General features: G+C 49.7%; 1 protein-coding gene and 1 long non-coding RNA gene across 2 annotated transcripts in view; one reads left to right on the top strand and one right to left on the bottom strand.

The window, feature by feature from the left end:
* The window catches only part of Adamts2 (ADAM metallopeptidase with thrombospondin type 1 motif 2), a 210,082-nt gene that overhangs the window by 27,367 nt on the left and 161,426 nt on the right, over nt 1-21,289 (bottom strand). The window contains exons 5-6 of the mRNA XM_052758023.1: nt 17,925-18,008; nt 221-377 (exon numbers count right to left, since the gene is read on the bottom strand). Of these exons, the coding sequence (XP_052613983.1) occupies nt 221-377; nt 17,925-18,008 (241 nt within the window). The remainder of the gene's footprint in view (nt 1-220; nt 378-17,924; nt 18,009-21,289) is intronic.
* On the top strand, nt 8,785-19,631 carry LOC128122440 (uncharacterized). Its single transcript, XR_008222435.1, has 3 exons — nt 8,785-8,884; nt 17,901-18,097; nt 18,242-19,631. It is a non-coding gene; the product is annotated as an uncharacterized LOC128122440 (long non-coding RNA).

A 21,289-nucleotide genomic window follows, 5' to 3' on the forward strand; every position in this document is an offset into this window, starting at 1 on the left:
TGTTTTGTTTTTGAGGGGTCGGATGGGGGTCAGGGAAATGAATCCGGCTTTGGTGGTTTTCTGGAGCCAGGAGGTCGACACTACCAACCCAGACGCTCCGGCAGCTAAGGTCACCACAGCTCCTCCACTCCCTGCCCCTCTTCTCCAGACTAGGCTTCAGCTGTTGGGAGCCCCTGCACGCCCCAGCTTCTTTCCCTGCATTCCCCGGCACAGGACTAACCTTGCATGCCGGAGGGCCCGAAGTCCTGCCGTGTAAGGAAGATGGCATGGTCGTGGTACTCATCGTGGTCTGTGTCCGGCTTCTGCTGGAGGTAGGCCCAGCGACAGACATTCTCCAGACTCTGAGAGGGGTTCCCAATTTCAATGAGGCTCATGGACTACAGTGGGTGGAGAGAGACAGAGGAATGGAGTTGGTATCTGGCAGATACCAACAGTTGTGCTCACAGATCCCAGCCTCTGGTCCAGGGGCCACTCAGCTTCCTGCTAAGTCACTTCCAAGACTCGCCTTCCATTCTGCTCTATTTTTCTGAATGGAGGGGAAGGTTCCCGGTCACCCTTACCTGCATGACTTTCCACACTGTCAACAGAGAGTGGGGTTGGAGACTTATGTCAAGTCTCCTTTGGGGTCAGGCCATCCCCCTACCAAGCTCACTCCTCGGTTAGAAGCAGGACCCCATTTGCCCTAGACTGTTGGGTGTGTGTGTGTGTGTGTGTGTGTGTGTGTGTGTGTGTGTGTGTGTGTGTGTGTTCCTCACCATGCAACCCAGGTAGCCCCAATTGGCAGCCTGCTTTCTCTAGTACTAATGGCTGAAGAGACAACGAAAGAATGCATGCATATTGAACACAAAGGCTCGGTCCATTAACCAATCTCAGTCTAGCCCAGGACAGGAGAGGCGACCGTACCACAGCCGTGGGGACTGTCGGGCCACCTTTCCCACCTGACTCACGTAAGAGTCAAGCGATTTGGAGGTGTGTTACTGTCACTTGCATCCAAAAGAATTCTGAGCGACACACCCCCTCTTTTGTGGGAACCACGAACACGCCAGGCAAGGACCCTGGCTGGCGGGGGAATAACGGCAGCTAGCTGGTTGGCGTGCCGCACGCCAGTGTAGAAAAAGAGCTCCGGCCAAGTCTTTGAAGAGACTGAAGAGTCCAGCCAGGAGTATAGACTCAGATATTTGGAACAGTGAACAGGAGGAAGACAGGACGGAAGGCAGGAGCCAGGTTGGTGCAGGGTAAGAGCAAATGGGTCAATACTATGCAGACAGAAGGTCCCCGTTACCCCCAGGAGGTTCTGGGAAGAGGTCGAAAACTCAGGTATCTTCAGGGGTCATGGCCACTGAACAACGGCCCATGGCTGGCATTCAAGAACAGAGGCCCAGGCTTGCCAGACCAGATGTCTCGGATGGGTCGACTACTAAACGTAAAGTTTACAAGCTCAGTGGATACAGTGGCAGCTCAGAACACCAAAAACCTGGGTTCAATTCCCAAGCACTTCCCGACCCAATAGTGGGGTTGGCTTGAGTGAAAATGGCTTTAGTGGACAGGACAAAACTCCACCCCTCTCCCCGAGTCACTCATTTAAGAACTTCCGAAGAAAGGCAGATCTTTCCGGGGAAGGACCCCCTCCCCGCTTGCAGACAGGGCCCGACACTGCAGTGGACAGAGCACCCCACCGGGCTGCAGATTGGACACCGGCTGATTCCATCTTTTCCCGGTGCTGGGCTCCAGTCCTGCGCCTCTCTTGGCAGACAAGGTGATTTCACTGCCGCGGCAGGGTAATTTATTGAAATATTGATTTGTGTTTTTGTTCTTGTCTTGTTTTGTTCTCTGTCCGTTCCAAGAAGGCAGACTGTTAGCAGCTTTCCCCAGCCCCAAGGGTTCATGCTATGGGGCAGAGCTCAAGGGGGTCCAGGACCCATTTCCCAGCTTTGGAATCCCCAGAAAGATCTCTAAAGGGCAGGGTAGAGAGACAGATTTGGGGAGCATTGTCCCAGACAGGAGCTGCATTACAGAGGGGGAGCCCAGGAAGGCAGGACTTCAGAAAACAGCAATATGAGCTGTACCCTGTGAGCCTTGATGTGCAGGCAGGCACCCCAAGTGACAAGGAGTGGGTAGTGCATGTATGGCCATCCCTTGACGTCTGCTGAGGGAGTGTTTTTAGTACTCCAGAGAATACCACGTTAGTAAACGCTCAAGTCCATTCTATAAAAGGATGTAGCATTTGCACAGAACCTCACGCCTCCTTTCGTATCCTTTACATCAACTCTAAATGACTTATACCATGTACCACAGTATAAGTGCGGAGTGCATAGTTGTTATACTGATTGTTTAGGGAATAACAACAAGATAAAAGCCTGCATATGTTCAATACAGATGCCATGTTTCCTCCTGATTATCCTCCATCTGTAGTTGGTGGAATTGGCAGAAGCAGAGCTGTGGGTGTGGAGAACCAACTGTATTTTCTCCCAACCTTTTCAAGGTTTGTCCTATCTCGAGTGACACCAAGGACTCAAGGGACAGTGTCCTTGTTCTTACTGGGTCTGGAGCATTTTAGGGGTCACTGAGTGTCCTGCCCAAAGGCTAGCCTGTGACAAGACATCATATTGCATCCAGTGGCAAGGACAGGACCAGTGTGCATTTTGGAAAGAGCCAGTTGTCGCCGGAGAGGGTGGGAGTCAGGATGGGGAAGCAAGTGTGGCCATCGTACTGTCAGAGAGCACAACATCTGGGTGGATCGGGAGGCAGGTGTGGCCATCGCTCAACATCTGGGTGGATCGGGAGGCAAGTGTGGCCATCGCTCAACATCTGGGTGGATCGGGAGGCAGGAGACGTCAGGGCCGGGGCGTGGGGACAGTGAGGCAGGGATAAAGGTGGCTTCTGGCTTTGGTGAAGGATGGGAGTGGAGGCAAGGGGAAGGATGTATGGGGAGTGCCTGATGGCTTAGCACGGAGGGGGTGGGATCTGGCCACAGTGCTGGGGACAATCCATCCTGAAGATGGAAAGCTCAGTTTGCTCCTTTGGTGAAACCTCCATTGTAGCATGAATCTTAAAAGTCCTTATTAATAAAATCAAACCTGAGCCAGGTATTGGGGTGAACACTGGAAGGTCAGAGGGACAGAACAAGCCACAGCTAACCTCACCTGGCCAACTTCTCAGCTGGTCTTGTTTCCTCAGACTGGAAGCTTCTGTGTCCTCATCCCAATGGCTCTCAGCTGAACTGTGCTGCTCAAAACCTAAAAGCTTAACCAGCCAAATTCTTAACCAGCCAAATGCTTCTAGTTTCTGGTCGTCACACCTTATATACCTTTCTGCTTTCTACCATCACTCCCTGAGATTAAAGACTTGCTTTCTGGGATTAAAGGCGTGATGAGTCACCATGCCTGTCTGTATCCTTGAACACATGGATTTCTGCCTCTGGAATGCTAGGATTAAAGGTGTGTGCTACCACTGCCTATCCTTTATGTTTAATATTGTGGCTGCTCTGTCTCTGACCCCAGATAAGTTTATTAGCATGCACAATATTTGGGGGAATACAATACTACACTCCACAGAATACCTCCTCCTTGCTTCCCGGGGTACAGAACCCAACATTGAATGGACCGGATACTCTGCCTCCAGATCAAGAGTCAGCCCAGAACCCAAGCTAATAAGCTAATAGAACAGAGACTCAAAGGACTGAAAATCAGCTGACATGCCTTAGAAGCGCAAAGAAGTTTCCGCCTTCTTCCTCAGGGCCCCCTTTCTTCATCCTGTTCCCCCCACTTCATGGGACCCACCTCCTGTTTCACCCCACATGTCCTCTAAGGCTCCTCTCAGCAGTCTGGAGAGATGGATCGGTGGTCAAGAGCACACACTGCTCTTGCAGGGGACCTGAACTATCAGGCCTCTGTAGCTCCAGCTCCAAGGGACCCACTGGTCCCTGTGGGCACCCCCACTCTCAGGCATATACCAACTTCTTCTACCTCCACACATATACACATAATTTAAAAAACATTTTTGAAGAACTCTTTTGGAGGCAGAGATATCTGGAACAACTGGGCAGGTCCAGGTCTTTGGAAGGAGACACAAGCTGGCTGTGGGCAGGGCAAGGTACCAACTGCCAGAGGCAGTCCAATTGCCCCCGGGCCAGATTCGGGGACCCTGATAGAAAACCCTGGGTCTCCAGTGGGTGCTGGAAACCCCAGAGTATTGTTGCTGTATACACTGTGTTTTTTCCTGTATATGCATACTTATGATAAACGTTGACCCCTGCAAGCACTTTATGGTTTCTCTCTAGTCCATTTGCATCACGAGTATCTACCTCTGGGCCTGGACAAGGTGATAATTCAGTGTCCTGGCAGGATGGAGTGAGATGGTGCCTGATTTAAACAAGTTCCCCAGAACAGCATGCAATTTAAACATTGTAAATTTTTTTGTTTCCGGAATTTTCCATTTAATATTTTCACATCACAGACAGCAGGTATTCTGAGTGGAAAGGAAAACTGAAGATAAGGGAAACCTTCCTGTTTCTTAACTCTGACTCTCTTGTGGAAGTCACAAAGGCTGGGAGAGTCGTTTGCTTCGTTGGCTTTGGCCTTCTGTCCTCCTCTTGGCTCCGGAAGCATCCAACACCTGACTCCTACTCATCTTTGCGTTCGTTTTTTTTTCTAGGAAAGTCTTTGTGTACCTGTTCACAGTTGTGCTGCAGTGGAGACGAGTGAGCAGGAGACAATTCTTACTGGGGTTGGCTGACTCTCTAGGCTGGTGGTGCCCTGGCAGTGAGAACAGCGAGCTTGGGGGCTGGAGCAGAGGGGTGGCACATGGTGCTATCTGAATGTGGACGACGGCCTATCATTCCCCGAGGCTGAGTGGCAGCCGATGATGGAGTGAGGGCTTGCGTCCTGGGGCGTCACTGTGACAACAGTTCCACAACTCTGACCCCAGTGTGGAGACCCCAGATGGGCCGGGGCCGCAGTGCCTGCAGTATGAGGTTGTGGAAACTGGGCCCATGAGCCAGGGCATAGAAGTCCTGGTTGGGGAGCTGACCCTGCCCTTCCCGTTGATGAGTCTAGTCTCTAAGCATGGAAGCAGAGGGGGCCTCCTAGGAGGCTCACTGAATGTCCCACAGGGACCTTAAGATGAGTGGTCACCCTCCTGGGAGGGACAGATGCATCTATATGAAGAAGGCTGGCTGCTGGAACATTCCCAGGAACTCCTGGAAAGGGCTCACCGGCAGGAATGGACCTCAGTGCTGATGGCAACAACCAGTTCTTCCTGTGTGCTCATGGCCTTACGGTTCTTTGAGGCCAAGCCTCTGAATATGCCTTATTTAAATTTCAGAAGTGTCTGAGACACAAACACTGTCATTATCCTAACTCCCAGATGAGAAATGGCATCTCATGTCATTAATGTCATTGCCTCTGAATCCTACAGGTAGGGGACGTGGAGGTGGAAGCCACACAAAGGTCGGGAAGTTCTGTCCACCAGAAGGCAAAGGAAGGGCAGGCGCCAGAGGCAACCACCAGGTGGCGCTGCTGCTACAAGAATGAAGCATCAAGACCCCGCGCGAGGTGGGCAGGCTAGGGAGCATTGCCCGCTCCTCTGCTCCTCCAGGCTGGGCGGCACATCTGACTTGCAGTTGGGCAATGGTAACCCTCTGGGCCCCAGACAGAGCCTCTGGGGCCTCATCCTAAACAAACCAATTAAGACTTGTGCAAAAAGTTGTATTCCAGCCGCTGCTCTCTGACACTTGGACCGTTTGCGGTGGAATGAGCTGAATTATTTATAGTCTTCCCTCCTTCAGTCAAGGAGACAGGAAAATGGAATCTGCCACCAGGAAGCCAGTCTCCATGCTTGGCAACAGGGAGGCTCTGCAAGTCTGGGTGCCGCCACATGTCTATGAGCACACAGGCCACACACCCAATCCTAGGGCCGCAGACAGGTAGCATGGAGCTGGAGGTGCGGGGCACAGGCCAGTGTTCTACTGTTCTTGGACAACTTGACTCCTTCTCTGGGCTCCTCTGACAAGAAGTGGTTGGGCCCAATCTGAGCACTCAGCCTAGAGCTCAGGGGCGTTCGCCTCTCACAGTGTCGGCAGGGCATACGGTTTGCAACAGTCAGCATTAACGTCCATTTGACAATCTGTGACCACCCAGGGGAGCCACCTGTGAGCATGCAGGTGAGCGATTGTCTTGATTCTGTTCATTGAGGTGGGAAGACACACCCACCCTGGTGGCGCCATTTCCTGACTGGACGCCTGGACTGGGTATACGGTGAGGGGACCCGAACAGAGCTAAGTATCAGTTGCTCTTCGCTTTTGACTGTTGATGTGACAGGACCAGCTACTTCAAACTCTTGCTACTGTGACTTCCCCCCGCCATTATGGACTGTAACCTGGAACTGTAAACTGAAATAAGTTTACAGTTCCCCTTAAGTCGCTTTAGTCAGAGTATTTCATCGCAACAACAGAAAGAAAACAAGACCCCGTCCATGCCCACAAGTCCCCCTTGTCCTTGTCCACTCTGGCAGGGACTGCATGGCCCACTCAGCGGCACTAGTGGTTCAGCTGCCACCAGATCCATCCCAGAATGTCCTGGCCCCGGGAAGCCTCAGGCTAGCCCTCCCAAACAGGCAGGGAACAGGAAGCATGAGCAGGGGTGAGGTTCAGTTGAGCAGAGCTCACTTCAACACTTAATCTCAGTGTTGCTGACATTTTGGGGCCAGTTAACTTGTGTGTGTGTGTGTGTGTGTGTGTGTGTGTGTGTGTGTGTGTGTGTAGGAGAGGGGTGTTCTGTCCTGAGCATCTCCCAAGTTATAACAGTCAAAGTGTCTCTAAACATCACCTTGAGTCCACGAGTTGGGGACAGAGTGGCAGAGTCACCCTTGGTTGGCAGCGTTGGCCTGAGGGGAATGTCACGGGATGGGGGAGGGGGAAGCTAGGGGCAGTTCTTCCAAGGGCTGTGTCCTCCAGCCCACTAGCAGGACAGAGTCTGGCTCATCCTCTAGGGACAAAGTGGCTGCCATGTATGACCCCCTCTCCCTGGAGCCACATCCTCCTGGTCATATGGATGGTGACAGTGATTATGGGTGTCCCCCTTATTATCGGGAGATATCTACCAGGACCCCCAACAGGCCGCCTGAAACAGTGGGCTGTGCTGGGCTCCGAGGATACTAGGTCTGCACTTCCTCCCAGACACATCTCCCTGTGACAGAGTGTAAGTTACAAATGAGCCACCCCAAGATTAACAAGACCACTAAGGTGGAGTGATTAAAACATGCACTGTCCTGACAGTTACGTGATGTGCCCTCTTTGAGGAGAAATAACTTTGGCTCACAGGGCACCGACGCTGGGCAAGGAGGGGTATGGATAAAGCCAGCCGACTCCACAGAGGAGTGAGGTGGAGAACAGTACAGCCCTGCAGGGGGCTTCTGACAGTGAAACCCCAAAAGTCTCCACTCTCACTGCCCCCACAGTTTCAGTCATTGCTGCCAAGTGTTGGGGTTCCAAAGACTTCCTCTTCCTGGAGAAACCAAGGCTCTGTGATGTTCAGTACCTCATTCAAAGTCCCACAAGTACCCATGGGCCAGGACAAATGCCCGGAACAGAGCCGACTGTTCAGCCCAAGCTCTCCCACATCCAGCCTGCCTGCCTGCCACTGGGGTATCCCCCAAATCTGGGCTCTTCTACTCCCAGCTGTGCATACAAGATAGTGTGGGTGGCTTAAAGGTCATGGTATACACACCTCCTAGAACACCACAAAGAGAGAGGGCAGGAAGGCATGCCCTTCCGAGAAAGCCAAGCTGCTAGAACAGGGTTCAAAGCTGAGTGGGCCTCCGGTTGTGTTCTAAAAATCAGAATTCACATGTCGGAAACTAATTTCTAGTGCAATAATATTAAGATATGGGACCCCAGGAGGTCATCAGGCCAGGAGGACAAAGTCCCCTGAACTGGAGTGGCTCTGCTGAAACATTGATCTGAGACCTGTCCTTTCTGCCACCCTGTGAGCATGCAGCTGTCTGTGAGGACTCCAGATCTGCTGGAATTCCAAACTTGGAATTCTCAGCCTTCAGAACTATGAGGTACAAACTTCTCTGGTTTATTAAGTATCCAATCTAAGGTGTATTTGTTATATCAGCTCAAATGGACAAAGACACCCCCCAATGGCAGTGTCTAGCCCTAATAACTTCTCATCTACTCTAGCCCCAAAGACATCTGGGTGAGAAGGTGTGTCAAGGGTGACTAGGGACTGGCCATTATGTCTTGCCCCCACTGGGATGCCAGAGGGCCTTTCCCAGGCTAAAATATAGATTGTGCAGGGCCCTCCAGGGTCCCTGATGCAAGGCTACCTGGAAGAAGCCTCTGCTTCTCATCTTAGCCCCTCTGTGGCTGGACAGGTGATATCCAGGGACACATGGCAGGAACACAGTGGTGCTGCTGGTCCAAGGCTTTGGGCTGTGCAGTCCTTTCCTCACACATGTCTCTGCCTTCTACTGACAGACCAAGAATGTCTGACCTTTCACCCTGAATGCGGACAAATTCCAACAAGCCTCCCATACCCTGTCTTGAGCTGGCCTTCACAAGATACCTTCTGTCCTCGGAATGTCCCAGGTCTCTCATCTCCATTTCCTTTGATTTCCATCATCCAAGGAAATATTTAAAATGAGAACACTTGAGTAGCTTTGGTTCCTTCTCAAAAAATCAATTGAAAAGTCAGTTGCTATGCAACCCACGAGTGCGGCTGATGCTCGGCTCCCTGGCTGGTGGCATATTGTGTAAAATAAGATCATCTCTTTTCTTCTGCTTTTTTTTTTTTAAAGAAATGGAGAAAAATGTTGTTTTAGGAAAAACTTGCGATAACTCGGAGGCCTCCCATAAGCTAGAGAGAAACAACATGTCACTCGTGTAAGTATTGCCAACTTTACCCCTACTGGAGCCTAGTGGGACCCCAAACAAGGCAGGGAGGGACCAGGATGAGGGGCCTGGTACATTCCCAGTGACAGCTAGGAATGAATAGTAGGAGCTGCGGGCCTGAGACACTTTCTGCCAAAGATCAGGCGATGACTTCACACCCCGGATGCCCTCTGACTGTGGTAGACAGTCTGGGTGCAGCCACCTCGGTTTGGTAGGGCTTAAACTCTTGTAGAGAGGAAGCCTCATTCTTTTTATTAGTCACATGTTCCATGGCTGTAACAGCAGGCTTGACAAAGGTCACTTAAAGGAGGAGGGGTTTATTTTGGCTCTCAGTTTAAGGGTGCATGAAATGGAAGGGAAGTCACCATGGCAGGAATGGAGGGCAGCCGGTCACATGACAAGCACAATCTGGAAGCTCCCTTTCCTTTCTCCTTTGTATTCAGGACCCCAGCCTACGTAATGGTGCCACCCACATTCAGGGTGGGTCTTCCAACCACACTTAACCAAATCTAGAAAATCCCAGAGACTTGTTTCCATGGTGAATATAAATCCTTTCCAGTTGACAATCAAGTTTAACTATCACAGTCCCCAGCAGGAACCCAGAGGTCCCATGCAGAATGTCTTCCCAGGATCCATCTGTTATTATGAACCATGTTCCATCCCCAGGGTCCCACCTAGCAGCCCAACTTTGCTTTCCCCATTACTGAGTCTACATGGGGAGAGGGTAGGGGCGACATACACTGAGCCTCCTGGCCCTCGGGGCTCTTGCCTGGCCACTCTGTCCAAGGTCTGCCTCCCGTCCTTGTGTTGGCTTCCTGGTGCTGGCGTCTTGTCTGTGGCTAGACAAGGAGCAGCTGTGTTGTTCTTGTGCCTGAACACCTCAGAACAGACTTGGGAGGCCAGAGCTCCTGAGCTCAGAGTACATCTCCTACAACCATGGCACTCTTTGGAAGCCCCAACACAGAAAGCCTCACCCCAGAGCTACACAAGATAGTCTGTGACCCGTGGCTGCAGACACTGCCTGCACAAGATAAGCGCAGAAATGAGAAACTTTCATAAGTAACTGGAGGGAGTGAGATTCTCGGGAAATTTATGGAGTTTAATCACTTAAAAAAAAAAACAGGGATTTTTTTTTTAATATCTTGGGCTCAGCCACATTTGCCTTTCCTAATAATTCATCTGCAGAAGTTATTGGCATGCGATCAAGTAGGGCTAGAGGCTGGATCCTTGCTTGGCCAGGCTCTGTGGGCCCTGCCAGCTGCCCTGGAATGGAGCACCCCTGTCCTGTGTGGCCTGTGGCCCCAGGGGCACACAGCCTTTCCTTGCAGATGTGGCTTCTGGCCCTGCAGCCTGGGGCTGTTGGTCCACAGCCAAGTGCCAAGCCTCTTGCTATTTAGATCTATGCTGTCCCCCAAGAGGTCTGCTAAAGACTCGGTCACCTGTTGAGGTGTCACTGGGGTGGCAGACCCTTTTGGAGGAGGAGCCTAGTGGGAGGAAGTTAGGTTATTGGGGTCACGCCCTAGGAGAGGGTGTTACAACAGAGCTTTTCCCTTTGCTTCCCAGCTTCTTCCCAGCTCTATTCTGGAGGTGAGTACCCTTCGCCCACTCACTCCATGTTCTCTCCATGCTCTTCTGTCACTAAGGGTTCCAAAGCCACAGATTGAACAGCCATGGTCTGGAACCTCTGACATCATGAGCTGAGTTGCGTTTTTCCTTCTTTGAAGTTATCTACCTCGGGTATTTTGGTACAGCTACTAAAAGCTAACTAACACCCTTCTGTGGTTTCTTCCATGTTCTGGTCTGAGAATGTTCATTTCCAGCTCTGAACCTTCTCCATGCAGCCCAGCTGCGGTCTGTGCTCACTCTCCTCCCTCCATACCAGCTCTCCAGATTGGCAGCCCAGCACCACGTCCTCCTAACAGGATTTCCTTGTTTGCATTTCTACATCCTGCTGTGGAATATTCCCTTACACTGTGTGAATATACATTGCTGTGATTGGTTTAATCAACAAGCTGACTGGCCAGTAGCTGAATGGGATACAGTTAGGCAGAAAAGCCAAACTGAGAATGATGGGATGAGGAAGGGTGGAGTTAGAAGAGTTGCGGGCAAAAAGCAGAGAATGCTGTATTGAGAAAAGGTACCAAGCCATGTGTCTAAACATAGATATGGGTTAATTAATATAAGAACTACCTAGCAATAAGCCTGAACTATCGCTGAGCTTTTATAATTAATATAAGCCTCTATGTGGTAATTTGGGAAGCGGCTGCTGGGTATTTGGGAACAGGCAGTCAGGAAATCCAGGATACCAAGACTCCGAAGCTGGATTCACTTCCTGTCACAGTCCAAGAGTATTCCATTCCAGAGACCAGGGCAGCAAGCTGTCCCTGCACTGTCTTGCCACAGGACACACACTTGTTCTAAAATGTTCCTATTTATAATGAAACCCAGAACCATCCTGTCAAATATCCAGTTCTTAACCTGGAAAAACCAACATCTCTCCTCTCTTGGTCTTTCTAGAAGAAACAGTGACCTATGCTTTTTATTTCCCTGTCATGAACAGTGTACCCTTTCTTTCTGTGTGTCCTATGTCCATCTTGTACTGCCTCAGAGACATCTGGGTAACTGTGATGCAGGGGACCTTAACAAAATTATGTGTATGTATGTGAGTGTGTGTGAGTATATCTGCACCATGTACATGCAAGACACCACAGAGGCCAGAGAAGGGAGTCAGTTTCCCTAGAACTGGAGTTTCACTCAGTTGTGGGTCACCTTGTAGGTGCTGGTAACCAAGTCTGGTCCTCCCCAGGAGCAGTAAGCACTTTTAACCTCTGATCCATCTCTCCAGTCTTGGTGCAGGAACTTTGCTCTCTAAATTAGCCCTGCTACTCAGGTGTTGTTAAGGCACAACGTCTGCATATGAAATTTCAGTCAAAGCCAGACAGTGTATATGATGGTGGTCTCATGTGATGATATCACCTAGTGACATCCTGGCCATCTTAGTTTGAGGACACCGTGGTGTTAGCACAATGGCAAATTGCTTGCTTACACATTTCTCATATACCCATTAAGTGACTCGACTGGGTTTGTCTGTATCACTAAGGCTTTTGCTCCATGGATTTTACAATGGATTCTCCTGGGTTTTAACAGAAAACAATTATAATTTTGTCTGCTCTTCTCAGATATTAGTTTCCTGTTATTTAAATCTGTCTAAGAAAAAAACTTAAGTCACAGTATGAGAACCACTTATGTGTTAGTAACTTATGGGTCTTGATTGCTTATACTTGTGTGTGTGTGGTGAGTACAAGTGAGAGTGTGTGGTGAGTGTGTGTGTGATGAGTGTGTGTATGTCAGTGTGTATGATAAGTGTGTGAGTGAGTGTGTGTGAGAGTGTGTGTGGTAAGTGTGTGTGAGTGAGTGTGGTAAGTGTGTGTATGAGTGAGTGTGGTGATTATGTGTGTGTGTATGAGTGTGTGTATGTGTGGTAAGTGTGTGTGTGAGTGTGTTGAGTGTGTGTGAGTGTGTGTGGTGTGTATGAGTGAGTGTGTGAGTGTGGTGAGTGTGTGAGTATGTGTGTAAGTGTGGTGAGTTGTGTGTGTGATAGACATATGGAGACAGGAGGTCAACATTGGGTGTCTTCTTCAGTTGCTCTTCACCTTATTTTTGAGTCAGGGTCTCTCCCTGAACCTGGATATCCTTGGTCTAGCTTTGTTGGCTGGTCAACGGTCTCCAGGGATTCTCCTGTATCTGCTAACCTCATTCTGGGGTTATAGACACGTCCCACCACACCCAGATTGTTTTTAAACCAGTGCTAGGGATCCGAATTCAGGTCCCCGTGTTTGCTTGGAAGAACCCACTCGTGGCTGGTTTTACCGCCACTGCCTCATAGGTGGCATTTTCCAAAGCAAATTCTGTGAAATGAAACCGTCTGGAGGAAAGGATCCCACTGTGAAACAGGTTTGAAGAACGATGTGTCCCAATGTGTCCCATCGAGCTTTACTACGCATGTTCCAAAGTCCCTGGGACGTGCAGTCATGGGGAGCACCTGTTCCTTTGCTTTAGGAGCACCGTCTACCCCCTCCTTCCTGTGTACACATCTATTACCACTCAGCTGCACAGAACATCAGGGAAACTTGCTTCTTTTCCCACCTTTAGAACATGGGCAGTCTACCTATCATCTCGGGGCTTTTTTTCAAAACTTTAAAAACAAGGGAGCCTCCCACCTTCTATGCACCAGTCACCCCTGTTCTGCCCATCTGTCTTCATGTCACCTACGGTCTTTCTCAGCTGCCACCTCACATGGCCCACCCCCCTGTGCAAACAATGCTCATCTCCATCTCAACACTCCAGGCTTCCCTGGGATTCCAGACCCACGTGATCACCTATCCTGGCCACCTCGCCTGGGCCACCAATCAGACGGCACACCTCAAGTGAACTCATGAGCTTCTCCCCTCCCCACACCAACATCTGACCTTGCATTTCCTGTCCTGAGTATGCCAGTCAGTCTTTTGTCACTGTGATAAAATGCCCAAGACAATGAACTTTGTAAACAGAAAAGGTTCCTTTAGCTCACTGTTTTTGGAGGTTCAACGTCCAAGAGCCTTGTTGAAATGTCCTCTGAGGAGGGTGACACACCACGGCAGGAACAAGTGGCCACATCTCTAATGGGACCAGAGACAGACAGGAGGCAGAGTCCTGCATCCCTTTAGAGAGCACACTCCAATGACCAAAGACCACCCACATGCCACCTGAGGGTCGACACTTCGGGAATGGGACTTCAGATGACAACACTCGAACCACTGCAGGTCAACTCATCTACCTGCGGGTCTCTCTCCCTGCACCCACCAGCACCTGGGTGCTCTCAATGTGGTCTCCCAGCATGCTCTGTTTTCTGCCTTCCTTTCTCCACCATCGAAGCCATGTTCCAATCTACACATCTTCCTGTTAATGAAAATAGTGTCCTCAGGGCAGGGACCCTATTAGAAATGCAACAGGTCATGTCACTCTAAGAAAGCCAAACTCCATGGCAGAGACATATGGACCCCTGTTACTGTGGTCTGCCTTTATTTATTTTTGAGACAGGGGCTCATGTATACCAGGCTGGTCTCAAACTTACTATATAGCCGAGGATGACCTTGAACTCCTGCTCCTCCAGCCTCCGATCCAACTCAACATCACTGAGATTATGGTTGTATGCCAGCCCCTACCCCACCCCTGTTCATACAGTGCTGGGGATAAACCCAAGGCTTTGTGCCTATCAGGCAAGCACTTTACCAAGCTATGTCTTCAGCCCTGATCTGGCTTTTTAAATTTGTTTATGTGTGTGTAAGAGAGTGTGTATGCACATATGTGTGTGCATGCCTGTGTACATACGTAGGTCAGAAGGGGATGCCAGTGTTCTCCTCTCTAACTCTCCGTCTATTCCTTTAAGGCAACCTCTCTCTCACTCTCTCTCTCTCTTTCTCTGAACCAGACTGCCAGAAAAGCCTAGCAATCCTCCTGTCTCCATCTCCCTTGGAGCTGGGGCTTCAGGCATTTGCACAGACACTCAGCTTACTGTGCTAATGCGAATCCAGACTCCAGCCCTCGGGGTTGCAGAGTGGTCTGAACCGTGAACTGTCTCTCCAGCCCCCATGGCCTGACCATGTCGGCATCCGCGTCTGCTACCTCCATCCTGGTATTCTTTTCTCCACTCTCTGCTCTTCCCTGTCCTTCCAGCACAGAGCTGGAAGGCTTACCTCCATACAGCATCCAGACCAGGAGACAGACAGACACTGTTCAGGCCTCAAAGGATCCATGGCTTTGTCAGTACAGTTAAGCAACAAAACCTACAGTTTTTAAACTTTTCCTTTTAACTAGTATGGTGGGGACCAGGCAGGGAATGAAAGCTATCACCTGATGCCCAGACCAACATTACAGAAAACAGACCAACCTGTGGCAGGCTTTCCTCCCTTTCTGAACAGATCATACGTACCATAAAAACAGGGGAGAATGGAGACCATTACAGAAAGCCACAACCAATCAGCATGCAGAGTTGTGGAGTCCAGTCCCCATGGATACATCTACAAAGTCCAAAATCTAAGGCTCAGGGGACATTGCAGAAGAGGGGGCGGAAAGATTGAAGGGCCAGAGGACCAGGAAGTTTCCCATGAGACTGTGTCTCCCAGGAGATGCAGAAGCACCCATGAAGTCTCCCCAACAAGACTGTAAACATGAGCTGAACAATGTCGCAGACCAACAGAGATGCTAAACCACAGAGAACTACAGGCAACTACGGATTTCTGAGAACAGGAGAAACAGTCTTCTCCAGGGAAGAGCACACCAACTGGCTGTCTGATATTAAATGGTCAGCCATGAAAACACACATACAAGTATAATTATTCAGACTGAGCAAATTATATCTAGGAGTATATATGTATATACATATATGCACATAAAAACAATTAATGAAAATGAGGCCATGAATTTGATAGAGAGCAAGGAGGGATGCATAGAAGTGTTTGGAGACATAAAAGGGAGGCGAGAAATGATATAATTACAATCTCAAAAATAAATTTTAAAAAAGACAAATATATAAATGCATATAAAAATTAAAGTTTATGATTTTGTGTGAAAAGAAAAAGCAGAGGGAAGGAAGTCAAGGACTTCAGCATTTCTGGCTTGATGGAGCTGCGTTTGCTGGTGTAGTTTCATTCATTCCAAGGGACTATTAAGTAAGGAGACTATAAAACAATGCATGTTCGTATGTTTTGAAATCAGTCTCTTTCAGTGTCTGTGCTCAGTGTGACTCTGCATCACAGCTGTCCAAGGCAGCATGTCCATAATAGAGTATGAATCCATTTTCCCAATTAAATGGAGGCAATCTCATCTCCATCCTTCCTGCCAAAAGCCTGGAAGTTACCACAACAGCAGAGGATCCAGGCCAGGATGGAAGAGCGGGAGAGTGACCCAGACAACTGAGGATCCAGGCCAGGATGGAAGAGCTGGAGTGACCCAGTCTGGGGAAGTAGGGCTGGCTCTCCTGGAGGAAGGAGGAAAACTTCACAGTGCTGTCAGAAACCCCATGAGCAGAAGCATCTTGGAGAGGAAAGGGTTTATTTGGCTGACATGTACTGATCACAGCGGATCACTGAGGGAAGTCAGGGCAGGGACTCAAGGAAGGAACCTAGAGGCAGGAACTTAAGCAGAGGCCATCGAGGAGTACTGCTTAATGACTTGCTCCTCATGACTTGTTAAGCTCGATTTCCTATAACATCCCAGACGAACTGTCCAGGGGTGGCAGGCTGAGCCCTCCCATATCGATCATCAATCAAAAGAAATGCCCTACAGACTTGCCAATAACAGGCCAATCTTACGGAGGCATTTTCTCGGTTGAGGTTCCCTCTTTCCAGATGAGCCTGGCTTGCGTCAAGTTGACAAAAAAACTAATCATTACGAGACTGTTGGGGGTGCCCACAGCAGGGCAGAATCTCCCCCACAGCTTCCTGGCGGAGCTGACAGCCTTCAGTGCTTTCCCTCCTACCAGGAGAAGTGAGATGCAGGTTGCAGCCCCACCCCCCACCCTGGACACCCAAACCTATGGGTGCACAAGTCCCTTATCAAACCACGTCTTCTACAGTTGCCGTTCTAATATTCTCCCAAGTCAGTTTTAAAAAGTGTTTTTAATGGCTGGGGTTGTAGCTCAATTGGTAGAGTGCTTGCTTAGCATGCTCGGAATCCTGGGTTCAGTCCCCAGCATCACATAAACACAGGGGAGCTAGCACATGCCTGTAACCCAAACGCTTGGGAGAAGGAGGCAAGGAGGATCAGAAGTACAAGGTCGTCCTTGGCTACATAGTGAATTTAAGGCTAGCCTGGGCTACATGAGAACCCGTCTCAAACACAAAAGAAAGCTTTTCAAAGTGGTCCAGTTGTTTTTAGGTTTGTAAGCATTCTCCTTTCACCTCTGGTCAGGCTTGGAGCACGTCGCTGGAGTGCAATGCCTGGGCAAGGCTTTCGTTTTTAGTCATAGAAAATGCCCTGACATTTCTGTCATGACTTAAACACACGTGTCATTTTAAAGTATCCTCCAGTTCCACAGAGAAGAGACACAGCCTTCTGTACGACAAGGACAAATGACATCATAACCACTGCGCCTGCTTTATCCCTACCATCACTCTGACTCCAAACATGCAAATCCTAAAGAGCTTGAGCACAGTATTAAACATCCCCTCAGTTAGCTTTTTGCCTCTCTCTCTCCTTTGTGCCTAATAGCTTTCTTTGGAACGTTGTCTGTGAGCCGAAATAAATCCTTCCTTAAATTGCTTTTGTCAGGCATTTTATCACAGTAACAAGAGTAACTACTACGCTCCAGGGCTGTGGGGGAAGGGGCTCAGTGTTTAAGATCAAGAGGAGGCAGGTAGGGTCTGATGTCTGATGTTAGAAACACTGATAGATAATAGCAAATAATTTCAGTGTTTTTCGTAAGAAACCAACCATCCAGAACCCATATCCCCTCAAAGACAGAATTCCTGTCTCAGCTCAACCTCACTTTAGTCTTGTGTGTCTGTCTACACTCCGGGCTGCCATCCACCTGCCCTGATCCCTCAGGGCCAATTCTAGGCACCTTGGGGCAGTCAGTCTTGTTCAGGAATCTGCTGAGACTTTACAGTGAGGTTACCATGAGTCTGCTCGCTGCCTCCCTCTTTCCTACCCTCAGAGACTACAGCAAGGGAATCCCAATGTTCTGGTCACACCCATGTTGTCTGTGTCTCGGCCTCTTGGGACCGTGGTTCTCTCTGCAGTGGTAGGGCCCACTGGTCTGCTGGCCTTATCACACTGTATAACCTGAACTTTAAAGCAGAGTCATGGATCATGGTGAAGGGAACAGGGAGTCTGTAGGGGGCGGGAGCTCACAGCTTCTTGCTTGTTATAGGACAATAGGGTGTCCAGGGAAAGGTAGGGTGGTATGGGAGAGCAAGCAGTCTCAAAGAAGGGCCAAACCTCATTTTCAGGGCCCCATTCATTCCAGAGAGTATCCGACAGGAGGACTCACCTTGGCATGGCTCAGCAGGATAATCCTCACCAGCACAACGTTGATGTGGGCCCCCAGTGACTCGTCATGGTAGATTTCATTGACCTGAAAGACAGCCAGGGAGACATCAGCAGGAACTATGGGCCAAAGACCACTCCGGCTGTGCTCCTGGCATCTTGTCCCTAAGCCCCCAGGTAAGAACCCAGGGGCCCTGCTTGTCTTTTTCTCTTTTCATATTTATCTCCAACATTTGATCAACTCTAAACTGCCTCTTGATCCATCCCTCTATGACCCTCTCTGGCCCTGGATGCTGCTACTACCACCTGCCTGGATTTCAGCAGTGGCCTCCTGAGACATCCACTTCCTGGCCCATAGCCCGCACTCAGAGCTGAACCTGGACCGGAGAATTCACATCAGCTCTCACTGAAGCATGGCATATTCCCTCCAGAAGGAATGAAACTGTCAGAGTAGAAGTCATTCCTGGTTGTGGCTACTCTGTGAAATGTTACACTGCTACAATCCACACTCCGTATCCCACAGACTCCGTGTCCAAGGATTCAACCACCCCCAGAACAAAAATATTTGGGGAAAAGTTCACAGAAAATGTATAGACTTTTTCCCTTGTCATTTCCTTCTAAACAATACAATAGTCAGTTACATGGCATTTATGCTTTATGAAGTATTATAAGTCATGTAAACATCACTTGATGTGTGTGGGAGTGTGTGTGTGTAGGTTAAACACAAACACCACACATAGTACTCCGGGAACTTGAACTCCTGAAAGGTGTTCTGGAGCTGAGCCCTTCAATGCTCAAGGATGTGGAAGAATGCCGCACTTGGAAATGTGGACCACTTTGAACCCATGACCAGTTCTTCCTTCATCCTGTTAATGGGGAGCAGTTATCACTAAGTCTGTTACTCTGCCTTCCCTGTTCTCTGTCATGCCTGTCATGGTCTTCTTTCACATTTTGAGCACTATTTTATTTTTGTGTGCTTTTTAAAAACACTTAAAAACATTATTCTGGGGGCTAGGGAGATAGCTTAGTAGATAAGAGTTCTTGCTGTGCAAGCATGAGGTCCTGAGTTCAAATCCCCATGCCCACATGAAAAATGGCCTTCCTGTACTTGTAATCCCAGGACTGGAAGTGGGGTGGTGATCCCTATGACTCACAGCTGCCAGCCTAGCTCCAGGTTCAGAGAGAGACCCTATCTCAAGAGGATAGCTTGAAAAGTAAGAGTGGAACACCCAATGTCATCCTCTGGCTTCTGTAGCACCCAGGCATGTGTACCCCCCCACACACACACAGAGGGGGGGAACATAAATAAAAACATTATCCTTAGCAGGCATCTGTAGGGGTCCCCAGATGCCCACAGCATAAAAGGGCAGGAGGATGAACTCCCACGGTCTACAGCATGTCCACCACCATCTAGAAACACATGCTAGGCTGACTAACCTCAGGCTCGGAGCTGCTAAAAGCTTCCTGGCCATGGGGTCACCCCCATCTTCCCACCTCACACTCAGAACGTCGTGGAATAGCCCTTCACTGCACTGGCTGAGCAAACGCTCTTCCTTCTTGCAGTGCAGGCTAGGAGTCAATTTTCTTTGAAGGGCCCCTCCAGGTTCAGACCTGCTCCTATGGAGAATTGGTACCCCATCCTTCTTAAGTCCCACTCTGTTGCAGAATAGAACGTCTGTTTAACTATGTAAAAATGTGCTGCATTTGTTTATGCTGCATTTGTTTAACTAGGTAAAGATGTGTTGCTGTTTCAAAAAAATAAAAATAAATAAATAAATAAATAAAATAAAAGGACACGACTCCTTTAAGAGGCTCTGCCATACAGGGAGCACTTGAGTGGCCAGTGCATTAAGCAGAAACAACAAGCTAAGTGAAAACACCTGCCACAGTACAGGGCACCAACTACCTAGAGCTAAATTCAACTCTCCATTAAACACAGCTCCCAGTTGAACGCAGCTCTCAGCCAGGCCCACAGGCATAAGGCTAGCTCTCTTGGGCAGGAGTGGAGGTGGGGCAGGCAGCCAGGGCTGGCAGGGAGCAGCCAGGGGCTAGCCAGTCAGGCAGGGGGCAGACAGACAGACAGACATGGAGGAAGTTGGACATGCAGAATGAAAGAAAAGTAAAAAGCCCTGAGGCAAAATGCAGATGAAGAGAAATAGGTTAAATTAGGTTATAAGAGCTAGTGGGACAAGTCTAAGCCAAGGCCGAGCATTCATAACTAATAAGTCTCTGTGTCGTGATTTGGGAGCTGGTGGTCCCAGAAAGCCTGCTACACTACTGCCACTGAGCTTCGCCTCAGTCCTTATTGCCCTTCCTTGGATGCCTCTCCCTTCAGCCCCAGAGCAGAGCAGCACATGGCCAGCAAACACTTGCGGAAGGAAGAAAATCAGTGGAGTCACTGAGAGGAGCATGGACCAGCTGCACATGCCGTCTGTATGCAGACTGGACCCAGAGGCTTGCTTCCCAGGAGCCCTCGAAGGGCGAGCAGGCTACGCTGCACCAGCCAGAGTCCACTGCACCTCAGTCTTCAGGTTTTTTGTGATTGCTCCCTCTAGACAGCGGGAAGATGCCCCGGGAATCTGAGCAGAATAAGGAAAAGCAAATCATCACGGTGATGGATGGGGTGGAGAGGGAGGGACACAGGGCTTGTGAGACACACAGCCCCGTGGCTGCTGCTGTCACCACAGCACCAATTAGAGCAGAGAGTTAACCAGCTCACTGGTCCCCAACCGATGCCACCCCTGATCCCAACACACAGGCTCTGCCAGGAATTTCTGCACAGACAATCTCTGGTTATAAGTTGGCTTCTGGTCTCTTGCCCTCCTCTCCTTTGGCGAAGAAGTGTGGGAGCATGGTTGACATAGCATCATGGCTCCGTGCTGTGCGCTCATCTTGAGTACCTCGAATGTACTGTCTGTCTGGGTAGCAGGGCACTGGCCCCTGAGGACCATCTACTCAACACTCAAGTACCCACCTTAGTGCCTGCGGCTCAGAAAGCAGAGCCCAAGGGCTGTGCCACCTTGCTCACTGCCCACAGCCCACTGCCCACCTCACTCACCACCCACTGCCCACCACTCACCGCCCACTGTCTCCTTCATAACATCAGAGTGGACGTGTGTCTCACAGAGTTCCTGCGAGGATCCAATTTCCACACACACGATGGAACGGTGTTTATGAAAACCCAAACTGTATTTTTCATACTTGGCAAACGGTATTGCCCTGCTGTTCTGCATGAGGTCTGGGGAGTGGGTGGACCCCCCAAACCACAGGCACAGCTGCCTCAGCTTTGAGGCCCAAGCTAGATTTTCTTTTTCAGTCTGTGCTGAGACAACAGCTTTAAAAACCAGATCTTTTACTTAAGGAAAAAAG

Source organism: Peromyscus californicus, unplaced genomic scaffold (assembly GCF_007827085.1).
Source record: "Peromyscus californicus insignis strain IS unplaced genomic scaffold, ASM782708v3 Scaffold_3__1_contigs__length_106647218, whole genome shotgun sequence".
NCBI classification, from domain to species: Eukaryota; Metazoa; Chordata; class Mammalia; order Rodentia; family Cricetidae; genus Peromyscus; species Peromyscus californicus.